Raw genomic sequence first — 25676 nt, forward strand, 5'->3', positions numbered from 1 at the left:
CGTGGATAAAGCTACGAGGCACCAACTCTTGGCTGCTCCTTTATGGCTTGATCTAATTTAAGTCATACTCAATTAGGTTAACTAAATAAATAAGATTTTAAACTAAATTCAATTTGATTTAGGAGTTAGGATTAGCCATATGTGCTAGCATGCCAATTACCAATCCAATTTGGATCCAACGATTCATGACCTATTTCAAATAGATCCTTGATCAAATCCATTATATGTGTGACCCATTGAGTTCCACATCTAGTCAGTAGTAGTCTAGATACATATTAACCTAATTTAATTGAAATCTTTCTAATCAATTTAGGTCCAAATCATGTTAATCCAAGTTGATCAATCAGAATTTTTTCTAATTGATTCATGAATTAAACACTTTAATTATAAACACCTACAAATTAAGATTGATGTCTAGCAATATATCATGACTACTTAGAAGATAAGGAATTTAATAAAAATACCAAATATACCTTTCAGTGGTAAGTTACTGTACAATTCAATCCTTCGATCACACCTCATCCCAAATATGCAATGAGCATGAAAACATATCAAATCTAAACACATTCATATGTTTCTCAATCTTCTGGTGAAGGCTTGATTGATGAAATATTAGAAACACTTTCTAATTTTCATCCTACTTTGATCAAAGGGTTCCTGAGTCATCACTATATAAGATCATATAGGATGTTATCTCCTCTTACTATGAGTGATCGATTCTTTGTTAACTTATTTATAACATTCATACATACTCCACTATATCCAGAACATCCTACACATATCTTAGAAAGTCATGCTACAGTATAAACCAAAACATAGATTCATATGCAAAAGATACCATGGTGGTCTCACGTCTAAGGATCACTTGCACAACTCCTACTAGAGAACCATCTTTTAACATGTAAGTAAGACTCTATAAGATATTTTTCTTGTAAATCAATGCAGTGAACTCATTCTTCAATGAGTATCTATATCTTTATATTAATGTCTCCATATAAGTGATTGTGATATCAAGCATCCTCTCCATTGAGCATAATAGAATATGTCAGTCTTACTAGAATCACTGATCTCCGACTCAATGATCCAACGACTGAGAATATTTTAGATTAGAATTTTAGGTCTCACTAGTATGATTTCATCATGACCTTAAAATCATTGTCCTAATCTATAGGGTTCATTATAATCTTTAAATAAGATGCAGCAAATGATGAAACAAAATTTCTCATTTTATTTATAAATAAACAATGTCAATACATGAGTTGGAAGATACTGTAGAAAAATTTCTATCGCATCAACTATGTGATTGGCTTGCAGGGTACTAATCTTTCAAAATCTTCATTTAGTCTTAATCATTTATTATATAATTTTTTGCTCGATGTCTTTTTTATATATTACCAAGTTCTCTTAGTATATTTCTAATTAAAAAGACTTATTCTTATATGAAGAAAAAAAATTACTTATTTTTAGTCTACTTTTTACTAAAGTCATTGTTTGCATGATAGATTGCAAAAGTATTAAGCTTGCATAAAGTGTGCCAAGATGCTGGTTATAATAATCCTAGCCCTATATCCGATCACTAGTTCATCCATTTTTATTCATTATTTTATGAACTAAATACCAGTAAATCAAAATTAAATTATCTTAAGATTTGATTTTTATTTTTATAAATAAATTAAAGTGCCAAAATTAATTTTGCCTGCTACTCTTAAATGAACACTACCACTAAAGTCAGATCACAAACATGGCCTGAATGCAGACTTTTTATAATCTCAGTTGTATAAAATTTGTGCAGTAAGGATGGGATGAATTTTTAATTAGCTAGACAGCTTTGATCCAAATCCACTACATTGGAACATTTTATTTTAAATAAAAAATTACACACATACATACACCTTAGTTTTTTTTGATGGAAAATAGGAGGTTTGGTCTCCTGGTGATAGGAGATCGGCCACCTTAACTTTATTAGACAATGTACAATATATGACCCATTGTTAATGACAATACTGATCGGTCTTTTTAGCAATTTTTTATGATTGTAACTCTGAAACTATTCTTCATCTATAACATGGACTTTTATTTACCATCTTAGCCCCCCATTTTAAGTTGTACAATTATCTCTTCTAATCCTCATTCCTTTGTAGCATGGGGTCCAGTTGTCCGAGAGAAGATTAAGCGATTATAGATCATATTTTGAGAGAGTGCTTCTGTGATAACCCGGCCTAATTGGGCCCAAAACCAGCCCACAAAACCCAAACACACACAAAAAAAAAAAAGAGAAAACAGAGGATGAAGACTCCCAACGGGAGTCTTCTTCCTCCCTGTGTCCGACCAGGAGAAGAACTCCCAGGGCCATCAAAAATCCTTGGGAAGAACCCTATAAATCCCCCTTCTCCTCCTCAAAAGCCAGCCACGACCAGCCGTGAGATCTCCCTCTTCTTTCTCTCGAAATTTCTCGTTGAAGCTGCCGACCCAGTTCTTGTGTTCGCCTCAATTTCTCGTCGGAGACCTCACCGGAGTCGAAGGTAAGCTCCGACCCTCCTTCTCTTCCTTCCCCTCCTTCCCGAAGCTTCATGCACCCTCGCTGGCCATCGGGATCGTCGGAAAATTCATGAAAAGACGAGATCCTGTTCTGCCCTGTTCGGACGAGTCCTTTCCCCCTCTTTTTCGGCCACCGGCACCGCCGTTTGTGGCGTCTCACCCTTAGGATGGGACCCTCACCTCTACCTCTCTTTCCATGGAGGTCTTGGCCGTCGATGACCGGCCAATGATCAAAAAATAAAAAGAAAAGGGGTGGGTCCCCTGTTTTTTCGAAAACTTTTCTCCCGCCGGTCGAGCCTTGCTGCCGGCGATCCCTTGCTCTCCGTTATCGACCGTCGCTGTCGAATCTCCGACCGTGCTGCCGCCTTCGTTGGAGTCGAGCCACCCTCTGGTCCTCCTCCTGTTCGGCCAAGGAAGAGGAAGAAAGAAGAAAACGGAAAAAGAAGAAGAAGAAGGAAGAAAAAAAAGAAAAGAAAAAGAAGAAAAAAAAGAAAAAGAAAAAGAAAAAGAAAAAGAAAAAATATTATAATAATAATAATAATAATAATAATAATAATAATAAAATACACATGAGAGAAAGTTTCTCTCATCTCTCTCTTAAGTCTTTCTCTCTCTAAAATTGGACTTCCTCTCTTTATCTTCTCTCTCCATTTTCTCTCTCTAATTTTTTTTCTATTTTCTCTCTCTAGATCTTTTATCTCTTTTTATGGATTTTATCTCTCTAGGATCACTTTCTTTCTCTGATTGCATCATAGACCCTAGGATAAACTTGAGATGAAAATATGATAACCTGAAATTACTTTAAAATTCGTACAGAATTGGATCCCGATCCGATCTTTATTCGAAATTGATAACATCAATCATGGTTAATCCATATTAAGTTATCCTGATATGATCACTGATGATCTCAATCATGATTACCACTTTTGAAGGATACGAAGATTCTCTCTTCACTTTTTCTCTCTGCTTTCTCTCTCATGATTGACTTTCTCTCTCTAAGAAGGTCTATGAATCCTGTACCAAGTCATGCCTTCATCTTTTAGGGGCTCATGTTGATTCTAACAAGATGATCCAAAGTTGCTTTGATATCCGTACTGTATGTCAACCTCATTTGATCATATCAAGTATCTTTCAAATTCATTATTAATGAACTCTATTGATTGATCTTGATCTAATCTGTGCTTCACAATTTTTTGATCAAGTCACTTGAATCTGACCCTCAGATCAGAGATCCTGAATTGTCCTGGTATCTGGATGGTCCGACACATCCAGTCAATAGTCCTCTTTCCTTATGATTTAATCTTATTATATTCATGGAATAGAAATTAACGATGATTTGATATTTTAAATAGGATTAGCTGATTCTTCTAATGAAGTCTGAAAATCTAAGATGAATGATGTAAGTAGATTTTATGCTCCTTATTTATTTTTAAATGATCATATTTTTATGCAAAAAATTACTATTGATGAAATCATAATTTTTCATAAAATAAGGATCGGCATATGTGATATGAAAAAGTATGTTTTATTATGAGCATTAATTTTATAAATATGTCTTATGAAAATAGCATGATTATGAAGCATGAATTTTATTATTTTTTCGTCTATGTATATGTATGCTTTAAGAAAGAGATATAATGATTTCAAAGGCTCTCAAATGGCTATGAATGAATCCCTTCGGGAAGGTCGACATTCGGAGCTAGCATCCATACGAAACATGGCCCTGCCAGCGGGTATAAAGTTGGCACATGAATTAAGAACTCTGTCGATTAAGAAACATAATTCTGTCACGGGTATAATAGTGACCTTAGCATGAATATCTGTGAGTAATGTTTTGAAACATGATATGAATACACGATGAAAATGATTTATGATTCATGATTGTGAAATATACATGATTTATGCATGCATGATGAGTTTATAACTTGTTTTGTTATATGCTCTATGAAATACTTTATTTTATATTATCTATTATTTTTTAAATATTGCATTATTATGAAAAACTTATGTTTGATCCGATAAGGAAGCGCAAGTTCTACTTACTGGTCTAGTGTAGCTTATATTCTTTTTGTTTTCTTTTTGTTTGAACAAAGAAATAAGGTTAGGATCGGCAAAAGAAATCCAGACTTAAAGATCTGCATAGCAAGCTTGAAAATTTGGTAGCAGAAGTTTAGTTTATTTTATAATTATGAATTTATAATTATTTATGAATATTGAGATTCGGGTTGGTATTTGCTTTCGGATTTAGATGCTCTGAACCAATATTGGTTCGATTATTTGATGAATAATGGAATTGAATCTTTTTATTTGATGGATTTTAGATGATTATGATGGATTGGCTTCGTGTTATCATGGGCTCCATCCCTCGGTAGTATGGCCGTGTTATATTCCGAATTTGGGACGTGATATTTTATGGTATCAGAGCTTAGGTTATAATTATTGAAGATTATGATATAAATGATATAAATGATTAGGATATGATAGAATAATATCAGAGCTTAGGTTTAAGATCATTGAGATTATAAAGTGATATCAAAACTTTATGTATGATCAATAGGATGTGACCGAGTGGAGTATAATGGATAATATCAGAGCTTAAGATTATGATCATTAAGGACGTGATAGAATGATATAAAGTTTAGGTTATGATCACTAGAGAATATGACTTAAGTGGTATTTGAACTTAAGGTTATCATTATTCGGGATTGTGACTTTAGTGATATTTGAACTTGAGGCTAAGATCATGAGGAACATGATCGATATAAAAGAAAGGAATCAATAATTTGATTTCGAATCAATAGGTATTATGATGAAATTTATGCATAAGTGGCATATGATGTCTATAATAGAATTGACGAGTTATATCTTAGATTTCAATTAGCAAGGTTGACCTGAGTACAAGAAGTGTTGACCCTAGAATGAAGTGGGAGGTATTGATATATTATGTTAGGTATATTTGATGACATTGGAATGCTAAACCTATACGGATAAAGGACATGATAACTTTGCTGATTTTGATGTTAATTTCTTTGCAAAAAAAAGTTGGTTTGAAAGTTGTCTAAATGATTGTAAGGTAAATCGAAGGTTAACTCAAATTAATTCTAGACATATTGGATTCTTGAGGAGTGGTGAAGCTTATGTAATAGTTCAAACATAGAAGGTAGATGAAAATTTAATTTTGATGTGCTATGCCTAAGAGATAGTAATGACAAGGAAACCTTAAATTTTACCCTAAATTGTATATGAAATCTGAAAGTTGGATTTATCTCTGATTGATTTAATATACAAAGATATCTTTTATTTTTGATAGACTTTGATAATTTGGTAAGTTCAGATCAGAGTGCGCAGCAAAAGTGTGGTGGTCTAAATTGATTAGAAATATTAATCCTTTAAATCAAAAGATATTATGAAATACGTTAGTTGTAAATAAGGAAGGATTTTACTGATAATAAAAAAGATACTAGAGAAAAAAAAATCTATCTGATCAAGGAAAGACTCAAAGCAGTACAGGATAGACAGAAGAGTTGGGCAGATAGAAAAACAAGAGAATTAAAATTTTACTTCGGTGATCATATTTTTCTAAAAGTATCACCTACAAAAAGTATCATGAGGTTTGGGAGACATGGCAAGCTGAGTCCGCGATATATTAGACCTTTTAAAATTTTGAGCCGAGTAGGAGATGTTGCTTACAAATTAGCTTTACCATCAGATTTATTCTAAATGCACAATGTCTTTCATGTTTCACTACTAAAAAAAAAAATTGTACCTGATCCAAATAACGTGATAAAGTATGAGCCATTGCAAGTTTATGAAGATTTAACCTATGAAGAATTTTCTCTTCGAATTATTGATCGAAAAGAGCAAGTTCTAAGACGGTGCATCATTCTGTATGTGAAGATTCACTGGAGTAATCATGAAGAGAAAGAGGCTACATGGGAGCTTGAAGATGATATGAAGACGAGATATCCATACTTATTTGAAAATGAAGGTATGTTAAATTTTGAGAATGAAATTTTTTTTTAGGGGGGTAGAATGTGATAACCTGGCCCAATTGGGCCCAAAACCAGCCCACAAAGCCTAAACACAAAAAAAAAGAGGAAATAGAGGACGAAGACTCCCAACGGGAGTCTTCTTCCTCCCTGTGTCCGATCAGGAGAAGAACTCCCAGGGCCATCAAAAACCCTTGGGAAGAACCCTATAAATCCTCCTTCTCCCCCTCAAAAGCCAGCCACGATCAGCCATGAGATCTCCCTCTTCTTTCTTTCGAAATTTCTCGTTGAAGCTGCCGACCCTGTTCTTGTGTTCGCCTCAATTTCTCGTCGGAGACCTCATCGGAGTCGAAGGTAAGCTCCGACCCTCCTTCTTCTCTTCCTTCCCCTCCTTCCCGAAGCTTCATGCACCCTCGCTGGCCATCGGGATCGTCGGAAAATTCATGAAAAGACGAGATCCTGTTCTGTCCTGTTCGGACGAGTCCTTTCCCCCTCTTTTTCGGCCACCGGCATCGTCGTTTGTGGCGTCTCATCCTTAGGATGGGACCCTCACCTCTACCTCTCTTTCCATGGAGGTCTTGGCCACCGGTGACTGACCAATGATCAGAAAATAAAAAGAAAAGGGACGGGTCCCCTATTTTTTCGAAAACTTTTCTCTCGCCGGTCGAGCCTTGCTGCCGACGATCCTTTGCTCTCCATTGTCGGCCGTCGCTGTCGGATCTCCGGCCGTGCTGCTGCCTTCGTTGGAGTCGAGCCACCCTCTGGTCCTCCCCCTGTTCGGCCAAGGAAGAGGAAGAAAGAAGAAAACGGGAAAAGAAGAAGAAGAAGGAAGAAAGAAAAGAAAAGAAAAAGAAGAAAAGAAAAGAAAAAAAAAAGAAAAAAAAAGAAAAAAAAAGAAAAAAAATATAATAATAATAATAATAATAATAAAATACACATGAGAGAAAGTTTCTCTCATCTCTCTTAAGTCTTTCTCTCTCTAGAATTGGACTTCCTCTCTCTAACTTCTCTCTTCATTTTCTCTCTCTAGATTTTCTTTCTATTTTCTCTCTCTAGACCTTTTATCTCTTTTTATGGATTTTATCTCTCTAGGGTCACTCTCTCTCTGATTTCATCATAGATCCTAGGATAAACTTGAGATGAAAATATGATAACCTGAAATTGCTCCAAAATTCATTCAGAATTAGATCCCGATCCGATCTTTATTCGAAATTGATAACATCAATCATGGTTAATCCATATTAAGTCATCCTGATATGACCACTGATGATCTCAATCATGATTGCCACTTTTGAAGAATACGAAGATTCTCTCTCTATTTTCTCTCTCTACTTTCTCTATCATGATTAACTTTATCTCTCTAAGAAGGTCTATGAATCCTGTACCAAGTCATGCCTTCATATTTTAGGGGCTCATGTTGACTCTAACAAGATGATCCAAAGTTACTTTGATATCCTTGCTGTATGTCAACCTCATTTGATCATATCAAGTATCTTTCAAATTCATTATTAATGAACTCTATTGATTGATCTTGATCTAATCTGTGCTTCATAATTTCTTGATCAAGTCACTTGAATCTGACCCTCAGATCAGAGATCCTGAATTGCCCTGGTATCTGGATGGTCCGACACATCCAGTCAACAGTCCTCTTTCCTTATGATTTAATCTTATTATATTCATGAAATAGAAATTAACGATGATTTGATATTTTAAATAGGATTAGCTGATTCTTCTAACGAAGTCTGAAAATCTAAGCTGAATGATGTAAGTAGATCTTATGCTCCTTATTTATTTTTAAATGATCATGTTTTTATGCAAAGAATTGCTATTGATGAAATCATAATTTTTCATAAAATAAGGATCGGCATATGTGATATGAAAAAGTATGTTTTATTATGAGCATTGATTTCATGAATATGTCTTATGAAAATAGCATGATTATGAAGCATGAATTTTATTATTTTTTCGTCTATGTATATGTATGCTTTAAGAAAAAGATATAATGATTTCAAAGGCTCTCAGATGGCTATGAATGAATCCCTTCGGGAAGATCGACATCCGGAGCTAGCATCCACATGAAACATGGCCCTACCAGCGGGTATAAAGTTGGCACATGAATTAAGAACTCTGTCGATTAAGAAACATGGTCCTGTCACGGATATAATAGTGACCTTAGCACAAATATTTGTGAGCAATGTTTTGAAACATGACATGAATACATGATGAAAATGATTTACGATTCATAATTATGAAATATACATGATTTATGCATGCATGATGAGTTTATAACTTGTTTTGTTATATGCTCTATGAAATACTTTATTTTGTATTATCTGTTATTTTCTAAATATTGTATTATCATGAAAAATTTATGTTTGATCCGATAAGGAAGCGTAAGTTCTACTTACTGGGCTAGTGTAACTCATATTCTTTTTATTTTCTTTTTGTTTGACAGAGAAATAAGGTTAGGATTGGTAAAAAGAATCCAGGCTTGAAGATCTGCATAGCAAGCTTGAAAATTTGGTAGCAGAAGTTTGGTTTATTTTATAATTACGAATTTATAATTATTTATGAATGTTGAGATTCAGGTTGGTACTTGCTTTCGGATTTAGATGCTCTGAACCAATATTGGTTCGATTATTTGATGAATAATGGAATTGAATCTTTTTATTTGATGGATTTTAGATGATTATGATGGATTGACTTCGTGTTATCGTGGGCTCCATGTCTTGATAGCATGGCCGTGTTATGTCCCGCATTTAGGGCGTGACAGCTTCAAACCAAAAAATCCTCATATTTCTCTCTTTCTAGATTGCCGAGCATACAGCTGTGATTAAACTGTCCCAAGTTGCTTGTGAATATTTAGTGGATGCTTCTTTCACCAATCTTTCCACACTATTATTTTGGGGATAACTTTGCGTACCTTGTATCTTCCTTTCCTTCAAGGTTTCTGTTGTTAAAAAATTCTAGTGTGAAAATAATAGCCAACTGAATACTTTTAACTTTTCTGATAGAGGCATTTTTCAGTTTGTTTTAGCGAAGTATGACCATGTTCCTCCATTGCTAAGGAATATATAGCACTCTCTTACTTTAAAGATCCCTATTAGGTTTCATTTCCATGTCACTATGTCAGGTGTATTGGATGGGCTAATTTTTCTGATTGAACTCAAGAATTATTGAAAAATTGCCGCCATATTCAATGGGATGTTTTCTCCGAATTGGGTTCTAGGATCAGCTTCAGGGAGGAATCAAAACTAATTTTTAAGTCAGTTGCTAATTCATAAGCATATAGATGAATTTCATGTTTCAGGTATGTTGTTGGTTGGTGTTACACATTAGCAATGTATCATCTCTGCATACTGTATATATAAGATATCTCTCGTTGTTTCTTTTGGCCCAATACCATTGATCAGATTGTTTGAAGCTACAACTTTGAGAACTCTTCCAAGAAGATCCGGTAGTAGCATTGATGAAAGTGGATCCCCTTCCTTAAGGCTCAGTTTGACTTGAATCCAATTCAGAGGATCTCCATTTGTTATTGGTGACAACGAATGCTCTTAATCCATGAACACCACTTCAAACCAAAGCCCCTTGCAGCCAGAAGAGATAGTAGGAAAGGCCAACTAATCCTATCGAAGGCCTTTTCAAAATCAAGTTTGAATATCGGACCTTTCTATTTGGATTTGTTGCAACAAGAGACGATTTCTATGGCTAATGGGTCACAATCAGAGATTTGTCTACCTTTAATTAATCTAGATGTTTTGATAATCTGATGGCTAGCATTTTAGAGGAGATTTCAATCGCTCCATGAATCAAACTTATTAGTCCGAAATTTCTGACGTGCTTGCTCTCTTATTTCTTTGGGATCAAAGTGATGCAAGTGTAATTAAATTTGAATCACTTTGTTCTATTTGTTTATTTTTTACTTTTTTTTTTTAAAAAAAATACGCTATTTGACATATCAAAACTGCCGTGTACTCGGTTGTGAAAACTTCCTGTAACTTTGGTTGATTTATTACTGCATCCTGGTTAGATGATCTGAGAACAACATATATAGATTGAGACTACAAACATGCTCTGGTAACTAAAAAATGCAACTCAGAAAATCACTAGGCTGGTGTGTTGCGTTCTTATTGCTCTCTTTATATCTGCATTTCTAATTGTGCCACATAATGAAGCAGCATTAATGGGGGAAGACCGATGACTTTCTAGAGTGACTTTTCTGAGTTACCATTTCATGGCTCCATAGATTAAGATTCTTTTATCTTACTTCCCTCGCTGGCATCAACCAGCTTAATACAATGAATAGAAGAAAGAAGGCGAGAAGAAGGGAGGATTGCAGCATCTACTCATGTCGATGGGCAGAGCTTCACCAAGACCTTCTAGCGCTGATGGAAATCCCAAACCATCCCCAGATATTTTCCAGCCCAGCCGAGGAAAGATCTTAGCGAATATGTATTACTTAGCAAACGAAATTAATTTTACTCTTATCTTAGTGAAATTTTTTATGCAAAACCCACTACTTTATATGATATCATATCCTTCGCTGCCCAGTATCTTTCCGAATAGATGCCTCAGAAAGTACACGAATCAGACCATGATTGAAAAATGAGAAAAAGAAAAAACTTGCACCTAATGTACAGTACAGATCTGGTACAATGTCTCTAGCTTAACAAATATACAAGCCAGGAACTGTTTGTCCGGTCAGTTGTTTCACGTGTACAAGTTAAGACAACCAACACAGTCTAATGCACACAGATAAGATTAAATTTAGCATCATGCTGTGAAACATCACTGTTGTTTTATGAGATTGAGTATTCTTCATTGCAAATGTGAAAATAAGTAAGGCAGTTGCTACCGTATCAATTGTTCTACAACATTTTCAGAAACATCCTAGGAAAATGTGGTTGATTTTTGTAACAAATAGTTAGTACCAAAGAATGAGAAGTACAATAAAATTTGAATTGGACAGAGAAATGATATACAGTGAATTTGATGCTAAGAGAGGAAGGAAAGAAAAAAAAAAAAAAATCAGATACATAACACCTCTTACAAGACTGCAAATGATGACTAGCCTGAATGTCCTCTGAAGAGCCTTACGCTTTCCTTTCATAGTTCTGCATATAAATCAAATCAGGTACATCAAACTGCAGCGAACTTCAGCCTGATTGTCTAAGAGCAGCTGAAGAACTGGTAGCTCAAAGTAACCTGCCCATCCCCATGATACCCAAGCTGGAATCTGACAGCAATATGTCATAAAATCCCTCTATCAAGAAGAATTTCTCAAAAAAAAATCCACCATCAAGAAGCAGGTGGAGGATGTGAATCTTCTGTCCTGTGATGAAACAATTTAGCTATTGCCCTCCGTTCGCAGTCCTGTCACACAAAAGAAAAGAGGGGGAGACAAGATTCAATAATCAATCACTGGTGCTATCACGAACTTCTTTTCAGCCCACCATCATTTAATGATGACAATGCAATAGTAATGTTGTACTGTCCAAAAAAGTCCCAAGAATGAAATAAGTAGTAACTCATATATTCTCTTCTCGCCCTCATTCATTAGATCAGATTGCTAAAGACAGAAGGAAATGGAGCTTATTCTTCCCATTTTCTAAAGCACTCCAGTGGATTATATCAATTAGAGAATTATCTGCATCCTTGCAAATTTATTGCTTATAAAGAGTCTTTCTTAAAGTAATGGGTTGCTCCAACTGGAATAATTTAAATGAAATAAGGATAATTGCTGCCTTCATTTTTTTTCCATTTATTGTTTACCCTAGATATGCCATATCAACTACCATATCCAGCAATGGATCTACTATTCATTACTCTACCTGCATGGAATTATGGTAGGTCCACTGAGAGATATGTCACACCGAACACTTTGATGTCCCCATTGCATATTCAGAATAAAGAATCTGGACCTCTTTCTCATTCCGTTATAGAGTACTAGTACAATCATTTAACAACAGAAGGAAAAAGAGAGGGGAAAAAGAAAATTATCATCAAAATACCTAATTGAGAATGTCTGCAGTAACCATTTTTAATTTAAAAAAAGACAAATGGATAAGCTGAAAACAGAAAGCAGAAGTATATCATTTTTCCATTATAAACCTGAAAGGTAGGAGGAGCAGAACACTTTCATTCAGGTAACCATTCCAGACTCCACCTTTAGTATAACAATGGAGGATAGGACCGTTAATCAACCAGATGAAGCTGGTTGAAAATGGAAACTGAATCTGTCCAAGGTAGGCCTCTGCTGTCTGTTTGATGCTTTAAACCGAACACTAGAGAAATAATCTAACATTCTAGTTTGAGAAAGCACCCATTTTTTAAGGTTTCTCGTAAGTTACTGGTGCAACAGCAACTGACGATCCTTGCAAACTACAGGTGGCCTCAAAGGTTGAGAATCCCATCATTCAAACACATCCAATTGCTGTTTGAGACGACGGAGGGCTGAACATGAAAGTGGATAGCTAATGTGGTACCTTAGGGTTTCATCCTTCTGCTATCAACATCTAGAAAGCACACTGCAGCCACAACATTTAATGGTTCCGATTCATTCCTGATTGAAGATTTCCTGAAGTTCAGCATCTAGATTAGGGCTTTATGAGTTATTTTGTGATTACGAAAGGAGTTTTAGTGATGAAACATTAAAGTATCAAAATGAGTTTTATGGATATATGGTTTCAGAATCTTGTTCCACCTGTCATAATCTTGTTTACTAATTTTTAGTTAGGTCAGCTCTCGAACCTCTAATTTAGACCAAAACTTTTCAGAATCTTGATTGTCGTGTGCTTCCCCATCATCAAAATTCTAAAGGCAGGTTTTCTTGACCTTCAATCGCTGTTGTTCTGTATAAAGGCTACACCTAGGCTTTTTACACTTTGTTGGTGGTGAAGTTGTATCTTAGTCACCAATAGGAAGCTTGCAAATTTGTCACATTATCTGAGCAACATCATACACAATACTTTAGCTAGATGCAGATGCACATTTAAAAAAAAAATTGTAAACTTTTCGTGCTAATTTAATAAGTTTTCTAACTTTAAAAGAATGAGGTTGGTAATTGCACTTGCATGAAGTGCATGAAAGTAGTATGGCAAATAGGCATCCTATCTGGAAGTAATGGCATAAAAGCGCCATCCCCTAGAATTAGTAGTTTTACTATATTAATATGCTTTAATAATCAAAAAGTTAGTTTAAGTCATAAGTTAGAGAATAAATAATCAGGCCAAACTTGAGCACTTAAAACCTCATTACGATAAAGCTCTTACCATGGGTTGTTTCAATTACCTTAAACATGTTTAGGAAAAATGATTTTCCAGGATTCATTCTTCTGAGCTTCAAGAAAGTGTATGCAAAGCTCAATTGATCACGCGAGGTAAACTGGTTCACTTCATTAAACCAAAGGCACGAAAATAAATTAGACATGGGTGTGTGTGCACGCACAATAAAGGAACCTTCAGGTACATCTGCAAAAACACAGTAATGACAAAATCTATCACAGGATGACAAGGGAAAAGATAAAATTTGTTCAACTAAGACATGAAAATGACACAGACAACTTGGAAGAGGAGAACTAGGGTCGGACTCATTAAACTTCATTAGACCATCTGACTGGTAGAATCGAAACTGTTCATCAATGGCAGAATGGTTGTATTTATTCAAGCGCTTGTTTTGGAGAACTTCTTCCCAAACACAATGGCGGTCATAGTGGTTTGAAATAGCATATTCTGACCTCTTCCGCCATAAAAAGTATTCAAGAATCAGCAGGGGATCAGCTTGAAGGCGCATTTTGCTATCAATCCAAATAGAATACCTGGAATAGATAATTCCAATATAAAGAACCCATTTCTAACATTTGCACAATAGACATCAACTATTGCAAAAGAAAGATAACTTAATAGTTAGTAACATAGTGTAGAATGGCTGGCATTTGATATACTTCTGAACACAAAATCATTAAGGTTGATTTGTAAGAATTAATACCTCTATATGCATTTTTTTTAAAATATGAAATATTTGACTTGTAAGAAATAAATATCCTATGACTTACATGTTATACAACACAGAATGCAGAACAATGTTCTTGGGAATTTGCCTTACCTAGCAGATTGGAAAAGCCGGTGGGACAAAAATTTTGGAATCTTCCCAGTCTTCCGCATATCTGCATATGGTAAGTTCTTCACTACAATTATTCTCCATAGACCAATATACCCATTGTCATCAGGTATTTGTCCTTCTGAAGAAAGTTTTGCCAATGTTAGCTCATCTAAGAACATCACGAGGCATACATTCTTCTTAGAATATGTGTGAATCTGTAACATTTACAAACTGGTAACATTCATTAAACCAATGGCATAAAACTTATAGTAGACAATTGTTCTGCAACCAACAATTTGCCTAATCATGGTCCTATTCTCCTATAAAATAACATTAAGGAGTTCCTTTCTTTTTTTAAAAAAAAAAGAAGATCAAGAAGCATAACACCTTCCAAGATGGTATCTCAATGTGAAACATATGCAACCTGGTAATATGTGCAAAAATTTAAAGACCAATATCCTTGGAAAAGTTACAAAATTATGCATTTCACTCCATAAGCAATCAATACATTCAAAAATCCTCTTGTTCTACAAAGATTGTTGAGGCACAAAAAAGAATAGAAACATCTTTTAACATTTGAAAAAGTTTCAAATAACCTATCCAGTTCATAAAAACCATTGGCTTCATAATAACATGGATAACAAGCATGAGATAATCCCCTTCAGCATCAAGCATGAAATCGATTGACTAAACAAGCTCAAATATAACATAAGCTAAGCAAAATGCTTTAAATACAAAATAATGAAGAATGGTAAGCACCCAATGAAATGAAGAAACTCCATATTCTACATGAGCATTCTTAAACATTAAACATTCCCTTGACCTAACTAAAAACAAGATAAAAATCAATCAGCAAACAGGCATCTTGAAACTTAAAAAGAAAGTGTGAAATAATCATTAAAACCATGGAGAAACACCAACATTTCAATGACGTTTCCCAGCTCCCTGGGATGCACCATGGCAAACGAAGGTTCAGATGCCCAGTTAATGGTTTATCATGGTCATCTACCTCATACAAGTTGCTTGGATAATGAAAGATAAGGTATTCAAAAAGATTAAATAACAATATTTGTTTGGCCAAATATAATCCATATGATAGTTGGAAATCAAAATTGAACTTCTTAGAAGAGAGTCCATGTTGTTGGAAGCAAAATGCTTGATAGTTATGGACTAATCATTATTACATGGAAGTTGGACAAGACTGATAAATTTTTGGGACAGATTGTGCTGCTTAATGTTTTGTTTGCAAAATCAAATATGCAGGTATTTTAATTGGTGGTGGAGGAAGGAATTCTTTTATGATAGCTAATAGCAAGCTGAAGAGGGTGAAATGAATCTGAAACCTGGATTTTTTTAAAGTGCTTTTTCTAAGATTTTTCATTTTTCTTCTCCAGGTAATCATGAAGATGGTGATCTGAGAGTTCCTATCCGTACATTAGAAAAGAAAGATGCTGTGATAGCCAAGATGAGAAGTTCTAGGGTGTTAAAAAAAAAAAAAAAAAAAACATTGGAATAAGATCGGAATCAATAGCTTTCCAACATATAACTTCAAAACCACTCAACTTGCACAATTCACTTATATGTTTATAGTATGGCAAGTTAGCAAGTCATCTTCTCCTCAATAAGGTGGCATGTAGAGTGTCGTATTTCTTAATGTTGTCAGGGTTGCTTAGGCAGTTCAACATGGCAGGTTGGGTCTTGCTTTGAGAGCGAATGTTTTGGAACTTTATACTTCACCAAGTGATGTGGAGCATATGAAAACAAAGTTTCAAACAGTTAAAACAGAGCCTTCTATTTGTGATTAGAGTTGATAATGAACAAATAGTCTGGACAACCAGCATATTTGAAGAGGTAAAATTCTTTCATCCTCCCTAGAGATGGGAATTGGAGTGTGACTGGACTTAAAGTTGCAAAATTCTTCTATTGTCCATGGTGAAGGTCTCCCTCCCTAGTAATCCTAGGTTTGACTACAATGTTGGCTTCTTTGGCAACCCACCACCTCATGGTTATGGTGAAGTGGTAGAAGAATATAATGTTGAGATTTAACTGGAGGTTTCCAATCCATAATTGGTGAAGACCTGATATAAACTGGAAGCCAACATCCTTTCAAAATTTTTTCAAAGAGTGGAAAAAGTTTTGAGTAATAAAAACTCTCTAGCCAACAATGGCAAGCCACCTTAGAAGTTCTTTTCACTGTTTGGTGAGAGGATATTGCTAGAATGTGGTGATGTTCCATTCACAATCTTAGAAGTATCACCAATATGGCAGATTTCCTTACTCATGGCACTCTGATCAAATAATATACACCAGAAACATCACACAAGCTTATGGGTTCCTTCAAAAGCAACTCTGCCATCTCTTATAACACTTTTTTAAGAAGACATTTTTTTTTTTCAAAATACATTATAGTTATCAATGATAAATGAGAGGTTGAACCAAACAATAGATGGGAACATGGTAATCCTGCTTTAACACATTAAAATATAAACCAAGTATCTACTTTATGACTTAAAAAATTTCAAAAACCAATACTGAAGCTAAGCATGTAAAGGTGATAATGGTTAAATTGATCAGTATGAAAAATATAACATGGCAAATTTGGCACATCGTTGTCCATCCCTGGATTTCTTGGTCTTCAACTACATGTACCGTTCACATGTGGGAAGCCATGAGATCGGTCTTTATTCATGCATTGACATCCATAAATTTATACATATATACATACATATGTACATACATACATATAACAATGCTAAATGAAGAATTAGGTTGCCTTTGGATTAGAAAAATACCCACCTTACTCTTTGTTGGTCTCCTCAAAAAATCAGAGCTTCCAAAAATGCAAGATGATACCACAACTTTGCAAGTAGCCATGTATTCTTTGTCCTTCTCATGCAAATCAAATCCGGTGCTAGGGAATCCCTCGGGTCCTTTGACAAAACCACAATGAAGTGTTTGATTTCTAGCATAGTATGAGTTCTCTCTTTGTTTAAGGGTCTGATGTCCACCAAATTGAGGCTTAAATATATTGTTCTCATCAGGTATCTCCTCTTTAGTGATGTATGTTAGTGAAAATTGTACAAACTTCATGTAGTTTTCTGGCTCCACAAGGTCATCAACTGACTCCAGAAACCGAACTTCACATGGAACATCTGAAATGTTCAGCATATAAAAATAAGTAGCCATGAGGATAAGTTTTAGTTTAATTGAAAAAAAAAAATCCTACATAACCTTAGATTCATGTAATAAAAATGAAAAAACATTAATAAGAGGCTACAGAGATCTCAACATAGAGTATTCTATATAAAAAATCTTTGATCAACAAGCAAGATTGCGGTTTCTGTATAGCACAAGAAAATTTTAATAATCTGCAGCTGGTTGGATTAGAGCTGTTTCTTGTTCGATCTTAAAAGTACAGCACTTTCATACTAAAAAATTCATGCTCTGCAATATTGCAAAATCTTTTTTTCTCAGTAATAGACCTCCCTCACAGTGCTGGAAATTTCTGTAAATCAGTCAGGAATGTCCTACTAAATTATCTGCTCAGTTCAATTTAAAAAAATAACCTTTTTGAAGTCTCCAGAAGTACCTGAAACCTGTCACTAACTAAATAAATTTGTTTCCATAATCACTATCATTATATTTATTCCATACATTCATGTGCGTGGCATTTTGCTATACCATGTTTAAGGCGACGAAGTCAAGTTACAGGTTCAACATTTTGTCTATTAGACAATCAAAGAATGGCAAAACTAACACTGAACAGATAGGCCAGGGATGCTAACCAACAAAAGGTTTGCAAATTTCTTCCTGCACTGCAACACTGGCAATAAAATTGGTGTCCAACCTTACCAAATTCTGGTCAGGTTTTTTAGGCATGTCCAAGCATGATTCATATAAATTTCCAAATGCATGCTAATGTGTTGCAACACATAACCAAATTCTCCTCAAAGCTTCATATGTGCTATGTTTACCCCTGGCAGCCCAGACACCAACTGCTTATGCATGTCGTATGGAAGTAAGATATGCAGTATATGAAATGCAATATTACCTTTTCTCTCCAATCAGGCCAGACAACCATCTCGTATGACAAGTGGGTTATTTTGGATTTTCCCACAATATTCAACTACAGCATTTGATATCATTGTATAAAGATGTCACAAATGTTGAAAACTAGAACTTTATGTAAATCTCCACAAGCATCCGTACAATTAGGCCTTCTGTTGATCTCCATATCAACCATAATTATCAAGTAAAAATAATTCTGTAAGCGCTATTTGCTTATACACACAAGCAAAGAAGTCCATGAGATCCTTCCTATGCCAAAAAAAAAAAAAAAGAAAAGAAAAAGAAAAAGAAAGGAAGACAGGGCAAGAAGAAGAGCAACAATAACAATAGGCGTGAGGACCCAGATATGATAATAGATGCATCTGTACTTTTAATGTTATTCTAGATAGCGGGCATCATTCTAAATGAGAATAATTGATGAATGTAGATTATCTTCCATATATTATGAACAAAAACATCTGAATGACCATGATCTTAAAGAAGGAATGAACTATCCTAGTGTTTGTGAACACCAATAAGTACAATCACATTGGTGAGGCCCAATGTTATTATTTAAAAAAAAGAAGAAGACAAGAGACAAGTGCCTAGGGGACTGCCTGGCACTTAGGCACTAGGTGGGCACCTGAAGTTCAAGGCAGTCCCATGAATTAAAAAATACAAAAGAAATATAAATACGAGGAGATTCATTGAAATATAGAAGATAATAACAACCAGCAAAATGTTTTATATATTAGTAAGTAGTAACCATATCTAAAAGTAGGATAATTTTCAAAATATCAGAAGAATTAAATTTAATATTATCATGAACTACTAAATGATATGATATCTTGAAAACTTTAAAAAATGAGACAATAATGAAGAATAGTGTGAAAAGCACGCAAGCAATAGTATGACAAGCTAATAAATAAATTAATGAGACCATAGCCTATATCAATTTGCTTCCCAATCTTCCTCCTCATTTTTTTTTCTTTTTTTATTTTTAGTCTAATAGATGCTAAATTCCTTGGAAAACCACCACCAGCAAAAGCAGTGTCAGCAGCGCCACTAACAGCAATGTCACAGCAGCACCACTACTATCGTCAGCAGTTGCTGCTTCCAATGACACTAGCTACAAACATTGCTACTCTGAATGGCCCTTTGCAGTCCAAGGAAAGCTAGAATAGCAGCCCCAACCGTAGAGTAGCTGAAACTCACGATGCCAGCCCCCAACAGTAGAGTAACTGCAACTTACGATGCCAAACACAAAAGAAGCCTCAACTGTAGGGCAGCTGCTGCTGCTCACGATGGCAAACCCGACCCACACTATTTTGGTTCCAGTAACCAGACACATAAAAAGAAGAATAAGAAGCCCCAATTATAGGGTAGCTGCTGCTGCTCATGATGGCAACCCCCACCAGCACTATTGGTTTGAAGAAGACTGTGACCTTCCTGATCACTGCTTGTCATTGACTGCAAAGTCCTTGAATGCCGGTCACCACTGTTCATCTTTCTTCTTCCCATCATCAATACCTGACCCAAGCTAATCTGACCTGCCTAAAACCAGCCGAGGGGCCCGACATGGGAGGTCCCCTGAGCGTCAATGAGCGTCCAAGCGCCTGCTTAGCGGCAGACAAGGCAGGGCATGTGGGGCTTGATTTGCCTTAGGCAGCTGCTTGGTTGGGCATGCAACCTACTTTTTAAGATAGTGAAATCCACAATCTGTTAATGTTACAACAGTTATAAACTATTCTTAGGAGCTATTGGCCCGACAGGATAGCCTATTCCCTCACTATGATGCATAAGGGGATATCCCTCCTACTCCAGGGATAAGTCTACTCCATGGGGAGGTGCGGAATAGATTTATCTCCTTCCATGTCATTAGCCAAATACTGTACGACCCCCTTCATCGTTTCTATCCATTCATCGGTACACAAAAAAGTGTGATGGTAATTTTATCTTTGTGACGAAAATTCAAATCATCACTAAATCCAAAGGGATTGAGCTCACTCTGTCCCCTTCCCCTATCCCTCCTGCCTATTTCTCCAACCAAATACCAAAAGGCACTTATCTTGCAGAACCCTATGGAATAAGCCAATTACTTCTACAGAACCACAATAACTTTTCCTGATTCTCTCCAAGGTGATTTCACAACCACCACAGCCTAAGGATATGGAACCATTCTGTGTAATACAAAAAGGGCTAGAAAAAAAATAAATAGAAAGTAAAAAAGGTTTTCTGGTCTTTATCAAAATACTTTGTTGACTTCACTCTACCAACATCTCGTAGTAGGTGATTCAATTTCTTTAATGATGTTCAAAGTGTTGATACTTTTGGCACTTGCCATGAATGGAAGGGACCTCTAGGCACTCGAATCATTAAGTGATGTGCTGAGATTAGCCTAAAGGGACAGCAGTAGGAATAGATTTTACACTCTCTTTTTTTTAAAAAAGAAGAAAAGAAACTTCAATCTAGGTGTCGAATTCAATTATAAACACAGAGCAGTTTAAACACAAAGGGTTTCATCATCCCACCATTTTTTCCCTCTCTTATCCATTAGCAGAACATAGCACACAATATAGCAGTACAAGTTGAAGCTCACATTGAATGGTAAAGTTAATTGTGGTTTATAGTTTTATGCAATTACGTCTGTTCCTAAGCATACAGCATGGAAGTGCCTCTGTGTAAGTTCTTTTGTAACTATTTTTTGTTGGACTCTATGCACCCAAACAAACTTTTCAGGTAATACCACCCAACCCTTTCTCTTGACACCCTTTCTTCTGATGTTCTGTATAAACAAGAAGATGAAGAAGAAGAAGAATGGGGATAGTCTGATTCTGGAAGACAACAATAAAATCTCTGTAACATAAGTTTGTTATATCTGGCACAAAAATAACATATAACAGATGCCATCTTCAATGAAACCTATTAATTATCACATATAAACAATTGAATTTAAACCAGAAACTAAGTAGTACGATCTAAGTATGTATCACTTGGATTAAAAAAGAAATTTCATATGAAAAAATTATGAAAAATATTATGGAAAGGGCAAAGACACCCTTACAGACAACCATGCACACACAAGAGAAGCAAAAGGCTTAGAAAACAAGAGAAGGTTAAGGGAAAACTCTTACGATGCTTGCGAGATTTGGCTCTTGGAGGTCTAGAGAACTCCAGTTCACCTGCAGCACTAGCATGTGGAACATTAATTTTATTGTAGGAAAGCAAGTCCAACTTTTACAAAGCTAATGCACTTAAAACACCTTCTTACTCAGCATCAATATAAGAATGCTGAACTGAAACAGAATTAACAGTTATGCAGTCATGGGCATGTCTCCAATTTCTCTTACCAATTTCATTAGAAGAAAAAATTCCCTGATTCACCTGCCCATGGCGCAAACCTGATGAGAATACATCAGATTTCTTCCACATGAATGTAATGAGTAAAAATAACAAAAAAAGCTTGCAAATGGCACTAAAAACTCCACATTACAAAATCACAGACTTTCACAAATAAGAGAACAAAGAGCATGTAACAAGAAAAAAATATCTTGAAAAAGAAAACCATACGCACCTAACTTGGCATACACAGGTGATAAAGCATACACAGGTGATAAAGCATGTCGTGACCAAATTACTAATTTGGGAAAGGTTAGATTCTGTGTTTTACTTTAATGCTCGCAATTATCTTATTGAATTAATATTTTCTTGAATCTCCAAGGTCTTCTCAAAGTTCTAAATGGTTTGCTTAAATTGGAGATCAACAGTCTTATATGCTTAGTATAAGTTTAACTTCAGCCAAATCTGGTTGATTTAATAATATGTTGAGAAAACCAGGATCATAAATTAATCTAGAGCTTTTAAATAGAAAATGAATCTATGTTAGATTACTAAACTTAGCGTACCTTTAGTATTGCCATGGCTCGCCAAACTGGTCCAAACTGAGTGGTTAACCGTATCGGCAGCTAATTGATGCAATTCGGTCATTGGATTCGAAATGCCAGCGAAAACGAAGCGAGGGATAAGGAAAGAGAGATGGGGAAGGAAGGAGAGGAGAAGACTGGCGGTAACCCACCGAAGCCGTCGGAGGGGCATCGAGACTTTGGATCTCTACGGTCCTCTGCGAGAGACTGAGAAGAGAGAGAGGGGGGGAAGGGAGAGGAGAGGAGGGAGGGAAAGGCGGTAGGGAGGCTACCGGAAGGCCGCTGAGTGGCCGTCAGATATCCTAAACCCCCCCTATGACTGCCGTGGGGCGGTTTTGGGCCGTCAGATAGCCTCGCCACCGCCTTCCACTCTCTCTCTTCTCAATTTCTCTCATAGAGGACCGCAGAGCCTAGGAAGCCTCGGTAGTCCTCTAGTGACCTCCACGGATCTCTAGTGGCCACTGCAAGCATCTCGACCAGCCATCTGTTCCTTCCATCCCTCCCCCTCCCTCCCCTCTCTCTCTTTTTCTCTCTTTTCTTCCTCGGTTCATCCCTTGCTTCTATGTCAGTTCAGATTTAGTATGGAGGCATACTGACTCATACCGCTGGCTAGCCGATATGGAGTCTGGTTCTGAGTCAGCGATCTTTGAGTTTTGCTTTTACTTCTGTTTTTAGCCAAATCTGGTTGATTTAATAATATGTTGAGAAAACCATGACCATAAATTAAGATTAAGCTGAAGCTTTTAAATAGAAAATGAAGTTATGTTAGATTACTAAACTTAGGGTCCCTTTAGTATTGCTTTTGCTTCTATTTTTATTTTCAGAGATCTAGAAGAAAATGAACTAGACTGAAAGAATATGCATGACAAAACCCTTTTATTTTTTAAAATTATTTAAAAACCCATGAGAGCACTTCTCAAAAAAGGAAAAAAACTTCAGGGCTTTTTGCAGTAAAGATCTATTGCTTTCAGAAAAGTGAAAATAAAAGCAAGGAACCGCAAAGATTTTGTACAAATGTTATCTCCAAGACTCCGACATGAATCTCCATATGGTATTCCACTAATTTGTCGGGAAATAAAAGCAAAGAAAATAAGAACAATGCCAAACAGGCCCTTGATCCATTGTCCATTTCTTGTTGTGATGGATACAATTAGAAAGCCACTGCTACAAACTTTTAACATTATTAAATATAAAATATGTTTACCATCAAGATTTTAAGTTTTGGTGGAATAGGGGGCATCCCGTCTATCCTATCCTGATCTTATAAGAAATAGGATTGGTATGTGGTCAAAACTCTAAAATCCATCCATATGAGAAAAAAAGAAGAAAGAAAGAAAAGAAAGAAAGGAAGGAAAGATTAAGAAAAGAAAAAAAAGATGAAAGGAAAGGAGAAGAAAAAGGAGAGAAAGAAATGAGGGAAGAAGAAAAAGAATGAAAAGAAGGAAAGAATGAAGAAAAGAAGAAGAAAAAGGAAAGAAAGAAAGAATCAAAGAGATAAAAAAAAAAAAGAAGAGTAAAAAAGAAAGAAGGGAAGGTAAGGAAAAAGAAAAGAAAAAAAAGGGAAGAAAGAAAAGAAGAAAAAGAACAAAAAAAAAATGAAAAAGAAAGAAAAAAAAAAAGAAGATGAGAGAGATGGAAGATACCTACAGAGGGCTTCCAGTAAGATGGAATAGGACAATTGGATGTTCCGTTCCATAGAGAAATTAGGACACCCCAATCTCATGGGATTTAAAATCTTATTTATCATTATCTCATGAGTAAAAAGATAGGACTTTGTCCCCTCAACAAATGGCCTGAATGGCAATTTTCTCCCAACTACACTGTCGGTATCTTAACTACAAACATTAATAAGAATCTCAAATTTCGAGATATCTTAATTCTTCAGTCCATTTCTCCATATTTTTGATTGCCTGAACTATATTTTATACTTTATGATAATAAACACGAGATGGTACAATCAGCCTACTCAAGCACATCCAATTATAGCTGAGCCCACACAAGTCAGTCTTGAATTATGTTGAAAAACAAACCGAATGAAAACATAAAAAGAAATATTTAAGCGATTAAAATTGCATTTTGGATAAAAATAAACCTTTGAAAAAAAATCAAGAAGTACGATAAGAAAAGATTTCAGAAATTCACCATGGAATTGGACCTTTATACCGAAGAAGGAGAAATAAATTAAAGAAAGCAAGCAGAGCGAGAATATCCAGAGGGGGCATCTCTGCATCCAGACTCGAGCAAACCGTCTCCATCGGCGAGACCGCGACCACTCGCCACCGAGCCGGTAGAAAGCCATTCCAGGATCGCTCAAATTAGGAATTTCGAACCACTGAACAAGTTAAGAAAACTCGAGTTAAAATCTTGAAAAATACCAACAATTCATCGAAGAATGAAGGACAAATCGCGCAATTCCTACAATAATTGTCAAAACCGTCGAACTGGAGCTGGGAATTCGGCAACGTGCGCCATTGATCCAAGCTCCGAACGCTTTGGAGGTCCAAGATTTTGGAGTCGGGTTAGGGTTAAGGTTTTGGAAGGGATAAGATATTCGGGAGATCGGATCTGGAGAAAAGACTGAAATGTGAAGAGAGAGAAGATGAAGAGGGTCGGATGGAGTCGGTTCTTCTCTCTCCAAGCTTCTTGCCATGAAGGGCTCGTACCATAGTCCCGTTTTCGTGCGCCGCCTACGTGCAATTTTTAAGATCTATAGGGGTTTAAATGTAAAATTGCTCAGAGATGACGCCGCTTCCGGCAATGCTGGCGGTTGGTCCAGATCAATTTATATCGGAGATTTTGGAGGTGTGGTTCTTATAAGCCCTATCTTTATGATTTATGATGTAAAAATCTGCTTGCGTCGGAGAAACTGGAGTCGGAGAAGTCGCGGTCGCCATCGGAACCTGCAAAGGAAGTCTAAACCGGAGGTGGGGTTGCTCCGGCAAGACCCTCCGACGCTCAAGTCAGTTCTCTGCCTCAACAAGAATGGAGTGCTCGAACGGAGAATTTAGCAGAGTTTTGAGAGAAGAAAATGAGCTTATAGAATAACGTATCTGGGTCCCCTTTTATAAGCGGAGGA

At 35.9% G+C, this 25676-nt stretch overlaps 1 protein-coding gene across 9 annotated transcripts; it reads right to left on the bottom strand.

The window, feature by feature from the left end:
• Positions 1-11306: 11306 nt before the first annotated feature.
• LOC105056565 (probable hexosyltransferase MUCI70) lies at positions 11307-25302 on the bottom strand. 9 transcript variants are annotated; one of them, XR_012136197.1, is made up of 8 exons: positions 24743-24932; positions 22028-22078; positions 21812-21859; positions 17427-17782; positions 14634-14845; positions 13821-14346; positions 11736-11903; positions 11307-11644 (listed from the first exon to the last, which is right to left on the bottom strand). XR_012136197.1 is itself a non-coding variant. In XM_073247356.1 (8 exons), exons 2-8 carry the CDS (start codon positions 24853-24855, stop codon positions 11829-11831), a joined length of 1368 nt encoding a protein of 455 aa, XP_073103457.1. In that variant the 5' UTR covers positions 24856-24932; positions 25020-25302; the 3' UTR covers positions 11307-11828. The 9 variants fall into 9 exon arrangements, 8 of the variants coding, with proteins under 8 accessions (XP_073103457.1, XP_019710139.2, XP_073103458.1 ...); XM_073247356.1 differs by adding an exon at positions 25020-25302 and having other exon boundaries at positions 11307-11903; positions 24756-24932; XM_019854580.3 differs by having other exon boundaries at positions 11307-11903; positions 13821-13999; positions 14090-14346.
• Between the last annotated feature and the right edge of the window lie 374 nt (positions 25303-25676).

The sequence above is a fragment of the Elaeis guineensis genome, chromosome 13 (assembly GCF_000442705.2).
Source record: "Elaeis guineensis isolate ETL-2024a chromosome 13, EG11, whole genome shotgun sequence".
NCBI classification, from domain to species: Eukaryota; Viridiplantae; Streptophyta; class Magnoliopsida; order Arecales; family Arecaceae; genus Elaeis; species Elaeis guineensis.